The sequence below is a fragment of the Bos grunniens genome, chromosome 12 (genome assembly GCF_055505025.1).
Source record: "Bos grunniens cultivar Pamir isolate PY7600 chromosome 12, Bosgru_T2T1.0, whole genome shotgun sequence".
Taxonomy (NCBI): domain Eukaryota; kingdom Metazoa; phylum Chordata; class Mammalia; order Artiodactyla; family Bovidae; genus Bos; species Bos grunniens.
This window is the reverse complement of record NC_141176.1, coordinates 16,445,450-16,464,721: the sequence shown is the minus strand read 5'-3', so window position 1 is coordinate 16,464,721 and position 19,272 is coordinate 16,445,450. Positions and strand designations below refer to the sequence as shown.

The window sequence follows — 19,272 nt, the reverse complement described above, 5'->3', positions numbered from 1 at the left end:
CACGGACTGTAGCCCACCAGGCTCCTCTGTCCATGGGATTCTCCAGGAAAGCATCCTGGAGTGGGTTGCCATTTCCTCTTCCAGGGGATCTTCCGGACTCAGGGATTGAACCCATGTCTTTTATGTCTCCTGCATTGACAGGTGGGTTCTTTACCACTAGTGCCGCCTGGGAAGCCCAGGTGAAAACTCATAATTTCATCATTGTCACAATGTATCGGGTTGGCCAAAACCTTCATTCCAGTAAGAGCTTAAGGACAAACCTGAATGAACTTTTTGGCCAACCTAATAGATACAAAAACTTCACAATAGAGTACTTTTTTCTTGATTTCCTCTTCCCTCTTCAGTCAGAAACTCCATGAGAGTAAGGACGATTATCCATTACCTAGCTCGGTACCTGGCACGTAGAGCAGGTCTCAGAAAGTTATTCAAATGAGTCTGTGCATTCTAAGAAAGCCACAGACATAGTAAGAAAACACAGGAAATAATAGCTGATCCTGCCTCAGGCTCAAGGGAATCATTTAGTGGTTTCTTTGTAAAAGCCATCATTAAGATTGTCCAATAAAAGTGCCCACCGAAGCATAAAGACCCCCATGGGCAGTAATAACTGGGGAGGGAGTCAGAGAAGCAGCAGCTAATTATCAAAGGCCTCTGAATAAACAGAGCTGACAGTTGCTAAGTGGTGAGTAGTTTATATACTTCATCCCCTGGGTTTCATTATCTACACATCATTGATGAAGAAACCCAGACTTGAAAAGGTTAAGTCCCTTGCTCAAGAGCACAGAGCTAGGAGGCGGCAGAGCTAAGATATAAAGCCAGGCTGCCTGGCTTCAAATTTGCTGAAATTCTTCTGAGTCTGACAATCACTCTTCAGATATAAGTTCCTTTTTGAAACTCCTTTTATCTGCAAGCTTTTTTTGTTTGTTTGTTTTTTACTACTCTATTTTACCTAATGTTTTTTATGGTGAAATTAATGTTACCTAATTTGAATAACCAAGTAGTCAAAATATCTTCTGTTATTGTCATCAAAAAATATCTCAGACCCCTGATTAGGCCTGCGGTTGTATTATTATATGTCACAAGAGTTAAAAGCAGGAACAGAAGCAGCAGTAATATATTATACATAAGAGAGATTTCCAAATTAAAAAAAAACAGTAAGGAACTCTTTTTTTTTTTTTTTTTTTTTTTGCTGAGTGCCCCAGAATCTCTTCAGTACTTTATGAGCAAGACAGTGAGAAAAAAAGAATGAAATTTTATCTCTTCCTTGTCCCTACAACTATTAATAGAATGTGTCTTTATAATTGGAGAAGGCGATGGCACCCCACTCCAGTACTCTTGCCTGGAAAATCCCATGGATGGAGGAGCCTGGTGGGCTGCAGTCCATGGGGTCGCTAAGAGTCGGACACAACTGAGCGACTTCACTTTCACTTTTCACTTTCATGCATTGGAGAAGGAAATGGCAACCCACTCCAGTGTTCTTGCCTGGAGAATCCCAGGGATGGCGGAGCCTGGTGGGCTGCCATCTATGGGGTTGCACAGAGTCGGACTTGACTAAAGTGACTTAGCAGCAGCAGCAGCAGCCTTTATAATACTTTGTAAAGAATCTGAAACAGCACCTCACTTAGGAACAGGAAATGATAATATCAAGCCTATTTATTATTTTTTTAAATTTTTTATTCTTTTTTATATTTAACTGAAGGATAGTTGCTTAACAGTATTGTGTTGGTTTCTGTGAAACAACAACATGAATCAGCCACAGGTATATATGTCCCCTCCCTCTTGAACCTCCCTCCCACCCTCCTCCCCATCCCACCCCTCTAGGTTGTTACAGAGCCCCGTTGTGAGTTCCCTGAGTCATACAGCAAATTCCCATGAGCTATCTATTTCGCATATGATAATGTAGGTTTCCAAGCTACTCTCTCCATACATCCCACCCTCTCCCTCCTCCTACCCCAATCGTGTCCTAAAGTCTGTTGTCTATATCTATGTCTCCATCACTGTCCTGCAAAGCCTACTTACTCATTTTATGTTCATTTTACCTTTCCTCTGCATTAAAATTGTGTGTATGTGTGAGCTGGAAAAAGAGGTCAGTTCAGTCAGTCAGTTCATTCACTTGGTCGTGTCCGACTCTTTGTGACCCCATGAATCGCAGCATGCCAGGCCTCCCTATCCATCACAAACTCCCAGAGTTTACCTGAACTCTTGTCCATTGAGTCAGTGATGCCATCCAGCCATCTCATCCTCTGTCGTCTCCTTCTCCTCCTGCCCCCAATCCCTCACAGCATCAGAGTCTTTTCCAATGAGTCAACTCTTTGCATGAGGTGGCCAAAGTACTGGAGTTTCAGCTTTAGCATCAGTCCTTCCAGTGAACACCCAGGACGTATCTCCTTTAGAATGGACTGGTTGGATCTCCTTGCAGTCCAAGGGACTCTCAAGAGTCTTCTCTAGTTCAAAAGCATCAATTCTTCGGTGCTCAGCTTTCTTCACAGTCCAACTCTCACATCCATACATGACTACTGGAAAAACCATAGCCTTGACTAGACGAACCTTTGTTGCCAAAGTAATGTCTCTGCTTTTGAATATGGAGTCTAGGTTGGTCATAACTTTCCTTCCAAGGAGTAAGCGTCTTTTAATTTCATGGCTGCAGTCACCATCTGCAGTGATTTTGGAGCCCAAGAAAATAAAGTCTGACACTGTTTCCCCATCTATTTGCCATGAAGTGATGGGACCAGATGCCATGATTTTAGTTTTCTGAATGTTGAGCTTTAAGCCAACTTTTTCACTCTCCTCTTTCACTTTCATCAAGAGGCTTTTTAGTTCCTCTTCACTTTCTGCCATAAGGGTGGTGTCTTCTGCATATCTGAGGTTATTGATATTTCTCCCAGCAATCTTGATTCCAGCTTGTGCTTCTTCCAGCCCAGAATTTCTCATGATGTACTCTGCATAGAAGTTAAATAAGCAGGGTGACAATATAGCCAATCTGATTACACAGACCACAGCCTTGTCTAACTCAGTGAAACTAAGCCATGCCATGTGGGGCCACCCAAGACGGATGGGTCATGGTGGAGAGGTCTGACAGAATGTGGCCCATTGGAGAAGGTAATGGCAAACCACTTCAGTATTTTTTCCTTGAGAACTCGATGAACAGTATGAAAAGGCAAAATGATAGGATACTGAAAGAGGAACTCCCCAGGTCAGTAAGTGCCCAATATGCTACTAGAGATCAGCAGAGAAATAACTCCAGAAAAGAATGAAGGGATGGAGGGAAAGCAAAAACAATACTCAGTTGTGGATGTGACCGGTGATAGAAGCAAGGTCCGATGCTGTAAAGAGCAATATTGCATAGGAACCTGGAATGTAAGGTCCATGAATCAAGGCAAATTGGAAGTGGTCAAACAGGAGATGGCAAGAGTGAATGTCAACATTCTAGGAATTAGCAAACTAAAATGGACCGGAATGGGTGAATTTAATTCAGGTGACCATTATATCTACTACTGCGGGCTGGAATCCCTCAGAAGAAATGGAGTAGCCATCATGGTCAACAAAAGAGTCTGAAATGCAGTACTTGGATGCAATCTCAAAAACGACAGAATGATCTCTGTTCCTTTCCAAGGCAAACCATTCAATATCACAGTAATCCAAGCCTATGCCCCAACCAGCAACGCTGACGAAGCTGAAGTTGAATGGTTCTATGAAGACCTACAAGACCTTTTAGAACTAACACCCAAAAAAGATGTCCTTTTCATTATAGGGGACTGGAATGCAAAAGTAGGAAGTCAAGAAACACCCGGAGTAACAGGCAAATTTGGCCTTGGAGTATGGAAATAGAGGTAGGGATATCTTAGTCTGCTTGGGCTGCCATAACAAAATATTACAGGGTGGAAGGCTCAAACAAGAGAAATGTATTTCTTGTAGTTCTGGGGGTTGTAAGTCCAAGATCAAGGTTATCAGCAGGGTGGGTTTCTCTTGCGGCTTCTCTCCGTGGTGTGCAGATGGCTGCATTCCTGCTGTGTCCTTACACAGCCTTTTCACTGTGTGCATACAGCCCTGGTGTTCCTTTCTTCTTATAAGGACACCAGGTATAGTGGATCAGGGCCTTACTTTATGACTTTATCACCTCCTTTAAGGCCCTATCTCCAGATATAACACATGATGTCTTATGGCTTCAGCACAGGAATTGGGGGTAGAGTGGGGCTTCCCGGGCGGTGCTAGTGGTACAGAACCTGCCTGCCAAAGCAGGAGTAGTGAGAGACTTGGGTTTGATCCCTGGGTCACGAAGATCCCCCAGAGGGGGGCATGACTACCCACTCCAGTATTCTTGACTAGAGAATCCCATGGACAGAAGAGCCTGGTGGGCCACAGTCTATAGGGTCACAGAGTCTGACATGATTGAAGCGATTTAGCACACATACAGGGGAAAGAAGAATTCAGTCTCCAACAGGGGGTATTTGTGAGGACCTCTGGTCTCAAACTTCTTTTAACAAGTTTTTTGAAACGTGAAGTTAAACTACAAGGTTTTGCAACTGGTGTGAGATAGAAAGTATTTCATTTCTTTTCCTAGAGACCATATGGTCTTTTAATTTTTCTAATCATAGTAAAACATATATAACATAAAATTTTGCCACTTCTACCATTAAAAACTATAGTTTAGTGACTTTGACTGCATTCCCAATCTTTTGCAACCATGACCAACATCCATTCCCCAAATTTTTAATCATCCCAGACAGAAATTCTAAAACAGTTAAGCAATAGCTTCTTGTTCTCTACCCATAGGAGCCCCTGGTGGTTTCTAACTGACTTTTTGTATCAATGAGTTTGCTGTTCCAGGTATTTTTTGATCCCACTTTTTATAGATCAAAGAATGATTGAACATGAAGGGACCTGGAAGACCAAGCACCTCTTGGTACAGATGAAGCATTTGGGCTGAGAGCGATGCAGTGGCTTGTCCATATTAACATCCCTATTTAAAGGCAAAAAAGAATCTGAAAAACAGATTGACTCTAGATGACTCTTTCGAACAAAAGTTTGAAATCTCTAGAATGACAGTCATAAAATGAGAATCTGAGGTGACACTGTTCATTACAGTAGCCTCTAGCCACATGTGGCCATGGAACACTGGAAATGTGGCTTGTCCAAACTGAGACATGCAATGAAGGTGAAATATACACCAGACTCTTTGAATGAAAAAGTAACACAAAATATCTCACAAGTAATTTTTATGTTGATTACATTTGAAATGATAAACTTGTACCTATGGGGTTAAATAAAAGTATTCAAAGGTAACTAAACTATCAAATATGGTTTGTCCAATGACATTATTTATTAAAAACTAACAAAAATATATGGAAAGACCTGAGCACAACATTTCCTTGGGTGCTGGGTTGGGGGGGCGGAATGTTTAACAAACATTAAGTTTGTTTCTGTTGCAATAAAAGGAAGAAAATGAAGCAAGCTTAAGTAAGAAAGGCAGACTCTGTAAGGATAATGGAGTAGCCCATGGAACCCAAGGACCAGGATTCAGGCAGACTTTGGAAACAGACTGAAACTGGGCCTGGAGCACCTTAGGGGACTCAGTGGGTCCTTTCTCTGCTCATCTCATCTCTGCAATGCACACTGGCCTGCTCTGTGTCCCAATCCATGTGATGATGACGACAATGATGATAAACAACAGTTACTGAACACTCCGTATATACCAGGCACTGCGCAAAGCATTTTATGATTTTTCCATTTAATAGATAAAAGAAATTAAAGTATAGATAGGTTTGTAAAAAATCAATATCGCTTTGCCTCTTAGGGCATGTACAAGAATTCTACTCTTTCTCACCTATTTGAAAAGACTGTGACACTGGGAAATATTGAGGGCTGGAGGAGAAGGGGATGACAGAGGATGAGATGGTTGCATGGCATCACCGTCTCAATGGACATGGGTTTGGGTAGACTCCAGGAGTTGGTGATGGACAGGAAGGCCTGGCGTGCTGCGGTTCATGGGGTCACAAAGAGTCAGACACAACTGAGCGACTGAACTAAACTGAACTGAACTAGAAGACTGATGGAAATACAAGTGAGGGATAAACAGCTTAATGGCCAAAATAGAAGATTAGAATTTTTTTTGTTCTTGTTACTGTTGAGTCTTAACAATTAGCAGTGCCTTATGGAGTAAATGGCATTTTAAAAATAAAACCAAAAAATATATATTTGAAATGAAAAGTTCTAACTTGTTAGAAGTTGATGGTGCCAAATACCCATGTTGTGCCAAAAGTGGCTTTTTTTTTTTTTTTTTTAAACGTAAAGCATCCATTGAATTAAAAGAATTTGTCTTGCTTGGCTGCTTCAGAAAGCCAGAGAACATATGGGCAGTCAGATTTCCTGTGGGGCTAAGTAAGTTCTCTTGATGTTACATAGAATGGAAATTCCTGACAGTCCTTATAATGAAAGTCTAAAAGTGGTGTTCAATTTAAGGCCTCATCTTTAATTACCATTATTCTTTTCTATAAAGACTAATTTGGACAACTTTTGACTCATAGGTTAAAAAAAAAAAAATCACCCAAGCCAGATAACTATTAAATAGCAATGCCAAGATTGAAATCAAGTGATAAGCTGATTAACAGTATGCTCCATAGCATCTACTGTAAACAATGGTCACCACCCCTAATGCCCAATTTGCATCTCCTAAAATAACAGCCTTTGCTTCATAGATTTGCTGTGAAGATTGAATGAGATATCCCTATAAGTTTTAGCAGAGTTCCTGACATACAACTTGTGTTCTTTGCAAGCCAGCTGGCACTGTTATTGTTATCTTCTTTGTTTTCAAGAGAGCAGCTTAAAACTAGAAACTGCATTTCCACTTCAAGCTATCGGTGGAGGATTCTGATTGGCAGAACACAAGTGAAGGAGGCAATTTGAGGCTAATAAACTGTTTCTAGAAGAGATAATCTTTGGGGACAGAGGTGGCTCCCTGGGCCCCAACCCTTGACTTAGGTACAGAAAAGTGTTAAGAGTCAGGCTGCCATCTAAAATGACGTTTACTCTAATTTCTCAAAGGAATAGACGTGCATTATTCTGGCACCAAATATTGCCATCCCATTTTATTTACTAATCTTTTTAGCAGGTTAGAAGAAGCACTGAAAGCAGACCTGAGTTCCCAAATGAGACTTTTCTATTGTGGGCTATATTGTGGGTGATCTTTAAACTACACATATCTGGCTTTCCCCGTGGCTCAGCAATAAGGAATTTGCCTGCAGCGCAGGAGACGCAAGACACATAGTAGGTTCGATCCCTGGGTCGGGAAGATCCCCTGGAGAAGGAAAAGGCAATCCACTCCAGTATTCTTGCGTGAAAAATCCCATGGACAGAGGAGCTTATAGTCCAAAGTGTCTCAAAGAGTCTGACTCAACTGAGCACAAGAACAACCAAACTATACACTTCAGAAAAACCAACCTTACAATGATTAGAGATCTTTCTCATGTAACCACACATTCAGAGGCAGAGGTGGCATTTCTGACATTCTCACAGCCACTTTCTTGAGGCTGCAACATAGCTGCAAGATAGCAAGATAGGCCATAACTGGTGGATTGTTTGCTATGAGGGCATATAAATTTTGAATTCAAAATAAACACAGACAACATTTTAAAAAATAATTATTTATTTATTTGGCTGCACTGGGTCTTCGTTGTCTCATGAAGGATCTTCAGTCTTCACTGTGGTATGTGGTTTCTTTGTTTTTCCTTTTTTTTAGTTTCAGTATGTGAACTCTTAGTTGCTGCTTGTGGGATCTAGTTCCCTGACCAGGGACTGAACTCCAGTCCCCCTGCATTGGGAGTACAGATCATCGATGACATTGTCACAAACATGTTTAGAGCGCTCAACTAAATCTGTTTATCTAAAAATGTTACTCCCTAGATATTAGGAGAATACACTGCCAGGGAGATCATAAATAGGATGTGTGAAAGTTGCTCAGTCGTGTCCGACTCTTTGCGACCCCATGGACTGTAGTCTACCACACTCCTCTGTCCGTGGGATTTTCCAGGCAGGGGTTCTGGAGTGGGTTGCCAATAGGACATGTAGCCCCTTATAATTCCACTCCATCGATTTCACTCCAGGAGAGGGTGCCTCAAGTTCCTCGTGCTCAGAAATCTACTGTGGAACTTACCCTGAGTCGGAACCAGAAGTGAAGGCGGTGGCTGATTTCTTGAGAAGAAATATCAAGCACATTAAAGCTTACATCAGCATGCATTCCTACTCCCAGAAGATAGTGTTTCCATATTCCTACAGCCGAAGCAGAAGCAAAGACCACGAGGAGCTGGTAAGTGCTGCTTAATTCATCTTTTGTTAGCATTTCATAAGTAAAATAATACTTAGTTCAAGAATCGAAAACTGTGGGGGAAACTATTCTCCCATAGAGTACGAAGGGGGACAGATGTTTTCTATCTTGATCTAACTCTTTTGAGAGTCACCCTGGGCCAGGGTTCATTGAGAGATTGTGAAGGACTGAGCCTTCCTCTGAGGACATGAACTTCTGTCCAGCAGAGGGGCTACCTAGGAAAGCGTCAGACAAGCTCTTGGGATGTCAGGAGGGAACCAGTCCACCTTGACCTGACCTGCATATGAAGCCAAGGACAAGACTTTCTGAAATTAATGGTCTGTTTGTGGTGACTAGTTTTCTATGGCAAGCCTGCCACAGGTCAAGTCTTAGCACAGTACTTACTGATCTGATATTAGCATTGGGAATTGCTTTTACACTGACCTCCCTTACTTGCAGGGATTTGGTCCTATTAAAAGCAACTCCAATTTCAGCATTGAGGCAAGACCATCCCTCCTTTTGTGGAATGCAGTGGATGGTACAGTGAGTTCAAAGAGGACTCACACAGCCTGCTAGTCCCTCAACCACTCTTTAGTCACAGATATTCTATGCTTGGGTAAGATGACAAAAGATGAGGATGCAAAGGTTCTTGATGGATTGTGATTAGGTTTGAGCAAATCATCACCCCAGATGCTCTCTAGTCAATGGAGGTGCTGTGGCAACATTCCAGTTCTTGCCCAAGTTCTGATCTTTATGTAGTGGTTTATTTCTCATTGACTTGTTTTGTCCTGGTTCTCTTAACAGAATAAACTATAGCCATGTTAGGGGCTAGCAATTCCTGATGACAAATGTAAAGTTCTTTGCAGTTGCTAAAAATAACTCCTTTAGAACAGAAACATACTTGATACTTCAGTTCAGTTCAGTCGCTCAGTCGTGTCTGACTTTTTGTGACCCCATGAATCGCAGCACGCCAGGCCTCCCTGTCCATCACCAACTCCCGGAGTTCACTCAGACTCATGTCCATTGAGTCAGGGATGCCATCCAGCCATCTCATCCTCTGTCGTCCCCTTCTCCTCCTGCCCACAATCCCTCCCAGCATCAGAGTCTTTTCCAATGAGTCAACTCTTCGCATGAGGTGGCCAAAGTACTGGAGTTTCAGCTTTAGCATCATTCCTTCCAGAGAAATCCCAGGGCTGATCTTCAGAATGGACTGGTTGGATCTCTTTGCAGTCCAAGGGACTCTCAAGAGTCTTCTCCAACACCACAGTTCAAAAGCATCAATTATTTGGCACTCAGCCTTCTTCACAGTCCAACTCTCACATCCATACATGACCACAGGAAAAACCATAGCCTTGACTAGATGGACCTTTGTTGGCAAAGTAATGTCTCTGCTTTTGAATATTCTTAGGATTCCTTTTTCTTCTCAAGGGGAAATTTTTAAGGAAAGCTCCTTGATTGGTGATTGGAGAAGTGAGAGGGTATTTATCATGATCTGTAAATAGATTTAATGTGATTTTGAGTTATTTTTGGACTGCTGTTTGATAACTCAACAAGTGTTTGTTGAGTTATTATGTGTAAAATACTGTGTTTGATGGGCACTGAAAGAAGCACTGGGTAGGGCCCTGCCCTTTAAGAGAATATTATATGGTTACAGAGCTCATGCATTAGCAAATGTTACAGATTGCTATACTCTAAGGCAGTGGTCCCCAACCTTTTTGGCACCAGGGATCGGTGGGTGGGGATAGTTTTGGGGTGATTCAAGCCTGTTATGCCGCTGCTGATCTGACAGGAGGTGGAGCTTAGGCTGTAATGCGAGTAATGGGGAGCAGCTGTACATACAGATGAAATTTCACTAGCCTGCCTGCCGCTCGCCTCCTGCTGTGTGGCCTGGCTCTACTCTGTGATCCGGAGGTTGGTGACCCTGCTCTATAGTATGAAAAGTGGAAGTGTTAGTTACTCAGTCGTCTTTGACTCTTGGCGACCCCATGGACTGTGGTCCTCCAGGCTCTTCTGTCCATAGAATTCTCCAGCCAAGAATACTGGGAAGGAGAGCCATTCCCTTCTTCAAGGGAGTAACTGTTAAATAAGTGGCACAGATGGTACAACTCCCTTCTGACTGGGATAGCTAAGGGTGGCCTTATTAATTCATTCAGAGGGAAACAGATAAGTGAGGGGATAAAGTCTCCACCTTGAGGACTTATAATGGCATCTGGTCCCATCACTTCATAGCAAATAGCTGGGGAAACAGTGGAAACAGTGGTTGACTTTATTTTTGGGGGCTCCAAAATCACTGCAGATGGTGATTGCAGCCATGAAAAAGATGCTTACTCCTTGGAAGGAAAGATATGACCAACGTAGATAGCGTATTAAAAAGCAGAGACATTACTTTGTCAACAAAGGTCCATCTAGTCAAGGCTATGATTTTTCCAGTAGTCATGTATGGATGTGAGAGTTGGACTGTAAAGAAAGCTGAGTGCCAAATAATTGATGCTTTTGAACTGTGGTGTTGGCAAAGACTCTTGAGAGTCCCTTGGATGGCAAGGAGATCCAATCAGTCCATTCTAAAGATCAGTCCTGGGTGTTCATTGGAAGGATTGATGTAGAAGCTGAAACTCTAATACTTTGGCCACCTGATGCGAAGAGCTGACTCATTTGAAAAGACCCTGATGCTGGGAAAGATTGAGGGCAGAAGGAAAAGGGGACGACAGAGGACGAGATGGTTGGATGGCATCACCTACTCAATGGACATGGGTTTGAGTAAACTCTGGGAGTTGGTGATGGACAGGGAGGCCTGGCGTGCTGCGGTTCATGGGGTCCCAAAGAGTTGGACACGACTGAGTGACTGAACTGAACAGAACTGAAGATGTAACGTACTGTAAAGAAGAAGGAATGGTAAAGTGCTAGTGAAGTCAAGGACCAGGTACGGTTTCAGACAATATTGAAAGATAGGATTTCTGTAAGTAGACAGGGAAGCGAAGACATTCTAAGCAGAGGCCATAGCTTCCCCACAGGAATTACGTTCAGGGAAATGTAGGGGCAAGAAAAGGAAGTTGATCCCTCAGAAAGCAGATGAGGTCCATTTGTGAAGAACAGTTAGCTTGTTTGAATGTCAGAATAAATTTACATTTTATTCTGTAGGTCATGTGGTTCCATTAAAACTTATTTTGAGCAGGGGGTGACACAGCATCATATCCACTGATATTCCTCGGGGTCATTCAAAGGAGTGACAGTAAATACTATAATGTTAGTGCCAGTTTCAGGAAAGATCTGCATAAGCTAGAAACAAAAATAACGGAGCAGGGAATTTAGTTACCATCTTGCTGCACTCCAGGGATATAATATTTTTTATTTGATGAGTCTTTGCACATTTTACACACAAAAAGAAATAGAGTGTGTGAGAAGGATGAGGAGGGAATCATCCATACCTAAGATGTGCATGTTGTTTAGAGAAGCTGAGTTTAAAGCTCGGTGATAATTTTGCCTAGTTGTTTGTCTTTGAAATATAGTTATACTTTGTCTTACAGTATAACTTTGTTATGCATGCTTTGTTTTACAAAATAAATGAATTCCTTAAAAAGGCATGTTAGAATTCTTTTTTCTTCAAATTAAATAAGAATTTCATTATATTGGAAGAATCTGTGTTTTTAGCCACCCAACTGTGATTTCCATAAAGAGAGAAACATTTTTAAAAGTTAATTTATTCTTTTCAATTTACCTTTTGGATAAATGCAGATTTTCATTGTACCATTTTCCCTCAGCTTTATTGAGATATAAGTGACTTTTAATTTTGTGTAAATTTAAAGTGTACAGTGTGATTATCTTATACATATATATATTGTGAAATGATTACAATAAAGTTAATTAATATATTCATCACCTCACATAATTCTTTTTTCTTTTGTGGTGAGAACCCTTAATATCTATTCTCTTAGCAGCTTTTAAGTATATAAAATAGTATTGTTAACTAGAGTCATCAGACTGTATTTTAGATCCTTAGAAATTATTCACCATATAACTGGAAGTTTGTATCCTTTGACCAGTATCTCCATTTTCTTCCTACCTCCACCCCAGCCCCTGACAACAACCATTCTGCTATTTCTTCATATCTACAGCCTGATTCAACTACTATATGATTTTTTTTTTAGAAACTTGTACCTGTCTTGTTTTAAAGCTGCACATTAACTGAAATTCCATATTCTGTTGATTTCAGTCTCTAGTGGCCAGAGAAGCAGTCTTCGCTATGGAGAATATTCATAGAAATATCAGATACACACATGGCAGTGGTTCAGAAAGTTTATGTAAGTATTTCTTCTTCAGATCTTGGGGGACTGTGAGGTACTAAGAAATTTGTGTTTGGTTTTTCTGTGTGGATTTAATTTTTCTAAGCAGAATCTTTTAAAACATGGTCACATGTAAAACAATTGGATTATAACAACTGGAGATGGAAGAATAATAGCTATGACATTGTTGAACAAAGCTACATTAATATACATACTAAAAAGGAACCAAAATGATACTTAAGAAATTATGCTCTTTCCTATAGAGTAGGGATTATAGAATTGGTATCACATTAGTTGACTGAAGCAGAAAAGGTCATACAAGTTCAAAAGAATGTTTAAGATGTCCAAGGCCACCATGTAAGGTTGTGCAGGTTGAACACTGTAGAAATCTAGGCATGCCATTTACATTAGGTGTTTTTAACTGACAACCTGTGTCCAAGAGTATACTCATGGCATGCTGGAGTTGAACATCCTTTGTTTATATCACACTGATGAGAACATGTATGTGGCAAGTTCTTAACAAATATCTTAATCTCTGCCGGGAGGTATTTATTGAGGGATTCCTTTGTATCCACAGAGGGAATAACAAACAATTTAGCTCTTTTTGAAACTGGAGGGGTTTCAACAGGAGAAGAGAAAACAGAAAATAAGCATGTAAGAAGCCATCAGCAAACTATAATCCACAGGCCAAATCTAGCCCACTGCTTGTTTTTGGATAGCTTGTAAGCTAAGAATGGGTTTTTCCATTTCTTAAATGGTTGAAGAAAACCAAAAGAAGAATAAGATTTTGTGACATGTGAAAAGTACATAAAATTCAATGTCCACAAATAGTTTTATTCGAGCATACCACACTCATTCATTTGCATATTGTCTATATAACTTTCATGACAGTGGAATTGAGTAGCTGTGTCATAGACTATGTGGCCCTCAAAGCCTAAAATATTAATTATCTGGTTCTTTACAGAAGAAGCTTGCCAATCTCTGATGTAAACAATTAAATAGTAAAATATAATCCCATTGATAATGAAGAACATAAAATAAGCATATTTGTTGTTCAGTCGCTCAGTCATGTCCAACTCTTTGTGACCCCATGGACTGCAGCACACCAGGCCTCCCTATCCATCACCAACTCTCAGAGCTTACTCAAACTCATGTCCATTGAGTCAGTGATGCCATCCAACCATCTCATCCCCTGTCATCCCCTTCCCCTCCTGCCTTCAATCTTTCCCAGCATCAGGGTCTTTTCCAATGAGTAAGTTCTTCACATCATTGGAGCTTCAGCATCAGTCCTTCCAATGAATATTCAGGGTTGATTTCTTTTAGGATCTACTGTTTTGATCTCCTTGCAGTCCAAGGGACTCTCAAGAGTCTTCTAAATAACTGTAAAGGTTTGAAAATGACTGCCAGAGAGAGAGGCAACTTAGCCCAGGTGGCCTGGGAAGATCTTTCTCGGTAGGTGACGTGTCTGTGAGACCTACCCTGCAAGTGGCTGCCAAACAAAGGTGTAGGGAAGATACAGGGAGTGGGAATGGCATGTGAAAAGGCTTTGAGATGATATACTTGAAGTCCCAGAATTTCTTTCAACTGGAATGATCTACAGGGGGGTGAAAACATTCATACTGAATAAATTACCTGAGTACATGAGGCTTTATTACCAGAAAGTTCAGAATCTTCCTCTTCCTCCTCAGTCATTCCAGACAATCTCAGTACAAACTGAGGCCAGACTGGTCCACATGGTATTTCTGTCTCTTGCTGTCACAGTCTGTCTCTGCCTTTGCTGACCTAGGTCCTTGCTCTGGGCCACAGCTTCCTTTCACAAATCACCCCTTTCTTGATTCCCATCGTCTTCTCTACTATTGTTCCTTCAGGGCTGGAGGAACTTGTAGACAAACATCCTGTTTTGATGAAATAATTCCATCTTCATGCATGCATTCATTCAATACAAATCTGTGTGTATGTGTAAGTATAAAAATATAGTTGGAAGAATAAATGCCAGATATTAATAATAACTATTAGAAACATTTGCTGAATGAGTAACTTAACTAATGCACTGTTGATTAATATTTTTCAGCACTTCAGTAAAGACTTGTGTAATTAATTCAAGTACAGGTATTAGAAAGAAGAAAAGTGGTCACTTTGCTTATTATATGATTGTCTACCTAGAAAACAGTAGGAAATCAACCAAAAATATTATTAACATTCCAAGAGTTGAGTAAGATGACTGACTATGAACTGCTGCTGCTGCTGTTGCTAAGTCACTTCAGTCGTGTCTGACTCTGTGTTACCCCATAGACGGCAGCCCACCAGGCTCCCCCGTCCCTGGGATTCTCCAGGCAAGAACACTGGAGTGGGTTGCCATTTCCTTCTCCAATGAATGAAAGTGAAAAGTGAAAGTGAAGTCGCCCAGTGGAGTCTGACTCTTCGCGACCCCATGGACTGCAGCCCATCAGGCTCCTCCGTCCATGGGATTCTCCAGGCAAGAGTACTGGAGTGGGGTGCATATTCAAATGCAGAGACATTACTTTGCCAACAAAGGTTCGTCTAGTCAAGGCTATGGTTTTTCCAGTAGTCATGTAAGGATGTGAGAGTTGGACTGTGAAGAAAGCTGAGTGCCAAAGAACTGATGCTTTTGAACTGTGGTGTTGGAGAAGATTCTTGAGAGTCCCTTGGACTACAAGGAGATCCTACCAATCCATTCTAAAGGAGATCAGCGCTGGGATTTCTTTGGAAGGACTGATGCTAAAGCTGAAACTCCAGTAGTTTGGCCACCTCATGCGAAGAGTTGACTCATTGGAAAAGACTCTGATGCTGGGAGGGATTGTGGGCAGGAGGAGAAGGGGACGACAGAGGATGAGATGGCTGGATGGCATCACCGACTCGATGGATGTGAGTTTGAGTGAACTCCAGGAGATGGTGATGGACAGGGAGGCCTAGCATGCTGCGATTCATGGGGTGGCAAAGAGTCAGACAGGACTGAGTGACTGAACTGAACTGAATACAAACAGCTGCTCAGGATAGATTATGTTTAGAAATGTTACTGAACCGCTTGCACAGAATGATCTTATTTATGTAGGAAAAAATTATGTTCAAGTATGCACTGAAAAAGAAAGCACTAGAATATAAACGGTGATCATCAGTTCTTGGTAGGGTTACATGGATAATTTTTCTTTTCTTCCTTAAACTGCTTTCCTTCAATCTCTACTTTCTTCCAGAAACTTATATAATAATCAGAAAAAAAGCAAGGCTATTTTCATTTTTAGAAAAAAAAATCCACCTTATTAGTTAACTCGAAACATCTGTATTTCAGAAAGTAATTTCTTTTTTTTCCTTTTTGTAGATCTAGCTCCTGGAGGTTCAGACGACTGGATCTATGACTTGGGCATCAAATATTCGTTTACATTTGAACTTCGAGATAAAGGCAAATATGGATTCTTGCTGCCAGAGAGTTACATCAGACCCACGTGTTCAGAAGCTCTAGTTGCTGTCGCTAAAATAGCTTCGCATGTCGTCAAGAATGTTTAATGCCCTTGATTTTTTCACTCTGTTCCCATATTTTAATTTACTGATTTCAGCCAAACCATTGTACCCATTTCTTTTTGAGTTTTATCAGTAGTTTTGATCAAAGGTTTTCTCATTCTTTGGTTTTGTCAAAGAACAAAATAAACGGTACCTTGAAATTAACGCCGACCAGGGTTTACATTTTTCTTTTTTTTAATTTGTGAGAGGCTAGGTACTGGGTTTTTCTTGATCCGTGACATTTGACTAGCCATCTCAAGCAATTTCAGTAACTAACTTCATGCAGATCATTGTATCCTAAACAAGGAAAGAAGGTTGTTAGAAGTACAGTCAAGGTTTCTGCTCCCAATTTACAGTAAATTTCTGCTGGCTCCTTTAAAGACGCAGTCGTGCTTGCCTTTTGCTCCACAGTAATAGGCGACAGCTGTTACTGTCTGAGAAGTCAGAGGGGCATGAAAAACAACACAAATACCGCTCGTCTCTCCAGTTCAGCTGCTCAATAAAAACTTTGAGGGAAATGAATGGCTGCAGTTATTTCGACAACAAATGTGCCATTCTGCACATTTACAATAGCCGTTTATTGTAAGAAATTATGTAATAAAAGGAGAAAGCTCTTCCTCTTAAATTCACTTTAAAAGTGGGAGTTTCTGCTCTCCCGGATTCCTGGTTTCTTCTCCAGGGTTTTCAGGTAAAGTACAGATTTGTAGCACAGATTTGTTGATTTCACCGAACGCCTCGGGGCCGACGTCACGCCAGGGAGGCGTGTCCACAAGGGAGGCGGAGCCTGCGCTCTGACGACTAATCTGGAGGCCGGAAGTTGCCTCGGTCTTCTGAGGAACAGGGCAAACTCTTGACTTCCGGTGGCGTTTTGAGGCCTGACAGTGTTTTCCTTGTCTTTTCTTACTCCCCAGTCTCTTTCTTTCTTTCTTTTTTTTCCCTACGTCCCAGGCTGGCTCGACCCTGGCAAAGCGGCGAGCAGGCTCTGCTTCCCAGCCGTCCCGGAGTCCCTCGCTAGCCGAGGGCCTGTTCCCGGGGGCCGCGCGCGCACCTCCTTCTCGCCGTCGTCTCCCCGGGGCCGGGCGCGGGGACAGAGTCGCCTCCCCCGCTCCTCGGAGCTGAGGCGGCCGTGCCACCTCCGAACTGCGCTTGCGAAAGAAGCTCGGGGAGGAGGTAAGCTTGAATCCTGTGAATTGGTGTGGGTACCGGGGGGGAAGGGGTTGGTTGGACGCGCCCAGGATGGGGAGGCCCAACCGGTCCTCCATCCTGCTTGGGTCACGCCGGGCGTTTCATCCCTCCGTGAGCGTCCCACCCTTAACTCTGCAGAAGACCCTTGTGCTAGTGCCGGGTTTCTCGCTGTCATCCTGAGGGGGCAAGTGAATTCAGACGGAAAACTTTGCTAGGTCACTACCATTTAATGTGAGCCTGGGAGCTCTTGCGTGGTATTCTCATTTGTGTGAGATGGAAGGGTGCCGGAATATGGTCACGCATTCCCCAGACCTCTTAGGGAAAGGTGTTTTTACTTTTGGTTATATTTGGGCTTGCTTATTTCCCGGCAGTGATACCGACTCAATGTTCTCGGAGTTAAGGAGTGCTACTTTGTCTTCATAGTCCCTCGGTAGTTACTTTTGGCAGCTATCTGTCAGAAACCAGGAAAGGCGGGATGAAAGGCGAGGCTCATGTTTTGGCATCAGCTCTTTCTAAACAGGTGCACACAATTTATGTGGCTGGAACTTTGAGTTGATGAGACCGATGCTGTCGCTAGGATATTGGTTGTGGAGCCTAGGGTCAAACCACTGGGTTATATTCTGAGATTTTCAGATCATTTGAACTGCTTTGAAAATTGTGGGCGTGCTCACCCTCTTTAGGTTTTTTATTTGTTTTTGAAGAAATAATTTTAAAAGTCTGGAAGGATCTTCACACCTCAAGTTTTCAAAGTTTTGCCAGACATACTGTTGAAGTAAACCCAGATGCTTATGCAGGACAGTTCATTCGTGTGTGGTGCCGGCTACCGGGGTCTCCTGCAGTGTTTCAATTTACTGACTTTAGAATCTACGCGTCAATATTTTGGACAGTTTTGTGGACATATCTCTTGATTTTCGAATAATTGAGAATTTAATGAAGTATTTAGATGATAACGACAATTTCAACAGGAGACTAAGAATGTAGATGCTGGGATGTAGCGATTTGTGTCTGCAGAAATAGTTGTGAAAATTTTGTGAAAAATATTGTGACATTAAGACTGGGGGGATCTGGGAGGATCTAGTTTTGTCAAATGCACGCCTCTTTCTCGCCTCCGAACTATTGGTGTTTTGAAATGAACATTGCGGATTTTAAGATATGCACGTTTATCTGATTTGCATATTTGTAAATGAAAACTAAAATCCCACAGGTGGATGCTGTTTTAATTTTTGTACAAGTTATTGAAAATTTAACAGTCTGGTGTTAATTTGTATTGTAATATGCACTGACATTTACTTATAGAAAGCAGTTGTTTAGCATATTTATTTACAGAATTGGTTTTCAGTGTTAGTCTTTCCTACCCGCTCCCATCCCCGCCCCCCACCTTGCTCTCCTTTTCCTGTAGAGTTGAGTTGGAGCTATTTCAGCAGGTATTTAGTAGCAGTTGAAATGTTAACTGGTTGGTTTACAAAGTGTCTTTTATTCTTTGTTTTGGTAGTTTTGTTTGTTTGTATTTCACTTTATAGTAGTTGCCAGCATGGGATACTCTCCCTACATAGTCTTTTTAACAAAATGTGTCTTCCACACAGCACTAGTATGCTTGCATAGTCAGTTTAGATCTGACAATTCTGTTCAGAATTTGCTTTTATTAAGTTGTTTTAGTCTATCCACATATAAGCAATCTGCAAGATCGTTTGTGAAAATTCTTTTATTCTAAAATTCTGAAGGAAAAACTCACAGTATGCATCAAATAAACTTTTTTCTTTCAAAACTGAGACATAAATATGATGAGATCTTTAACACTTTTAGAGTGCCAGTGGATAGGGATTTATTCTCCTACCAGTTGGTACCAGGAATTCTGTAGCTGTAATTGCTTAGTTATTTGACAGTTTCCTAATATGTGCTTCTGATCCAGATTGAAGTGTTTTCATGCTTTCATTTATGCTAGTGGAGGATGAGATCTCAAAGATGTAATTGTGGATTGAAGTGAGACTACTAGAA

The 19,272-nt window shown here is 41.5% G+C and overlaps 2 protein-coding genes across 20 annotated transcripts in view; both read left to right on the top strand.

Moving 5' to 3' along the window:
• The window catches only part of CPB2 (carboxypeptidase B2), a 58,512-nt gene extending 42,255 nt beyond the window's left edge, over positions 1-16,257 (top strand). For both annotated transcript variants that reach the window (XM_086328945.1, XM_086328946.1), the window contains 3 exons: positions 8,097-8,299; positions 12,507-12,594; positions 15,914-16,257. In XM_086328945.1, coding sequence (XP_086185071.1) covers positions 8,097-8,299; positions 12,507-12,594; positions 15,914-16,098 — 476 coding nt within the window. In that variant the 3' untranslated portion in view covers positions 16,099-16,257. The remainder of the gene's footprint in view (positions 1-8,096; positions 8,300-12,506; positions 12,595-15,913) is intronic.
• Positions 16,258-16,916: 659 nt separating this feature from the next.
• Positions 16,917-19,272, top strand: part of ZC3H13 (zinc finger CCCH-type containing 13) — a 103,711-nt gene continuing 101,355 nt past the window's right edge. For all 18 annotated transcript variants that reach the window (XM_086328934.1, XM_086328933.1, XM_086328926.1 and 15 more), the window contains exon 1: positions 16,917-17,262. The gene's annotated coding sequence lies outside the window, so the exon portion shown is untranslated. The remainder of the gene's footprint in view (positions 17,263-19,272) is intronic.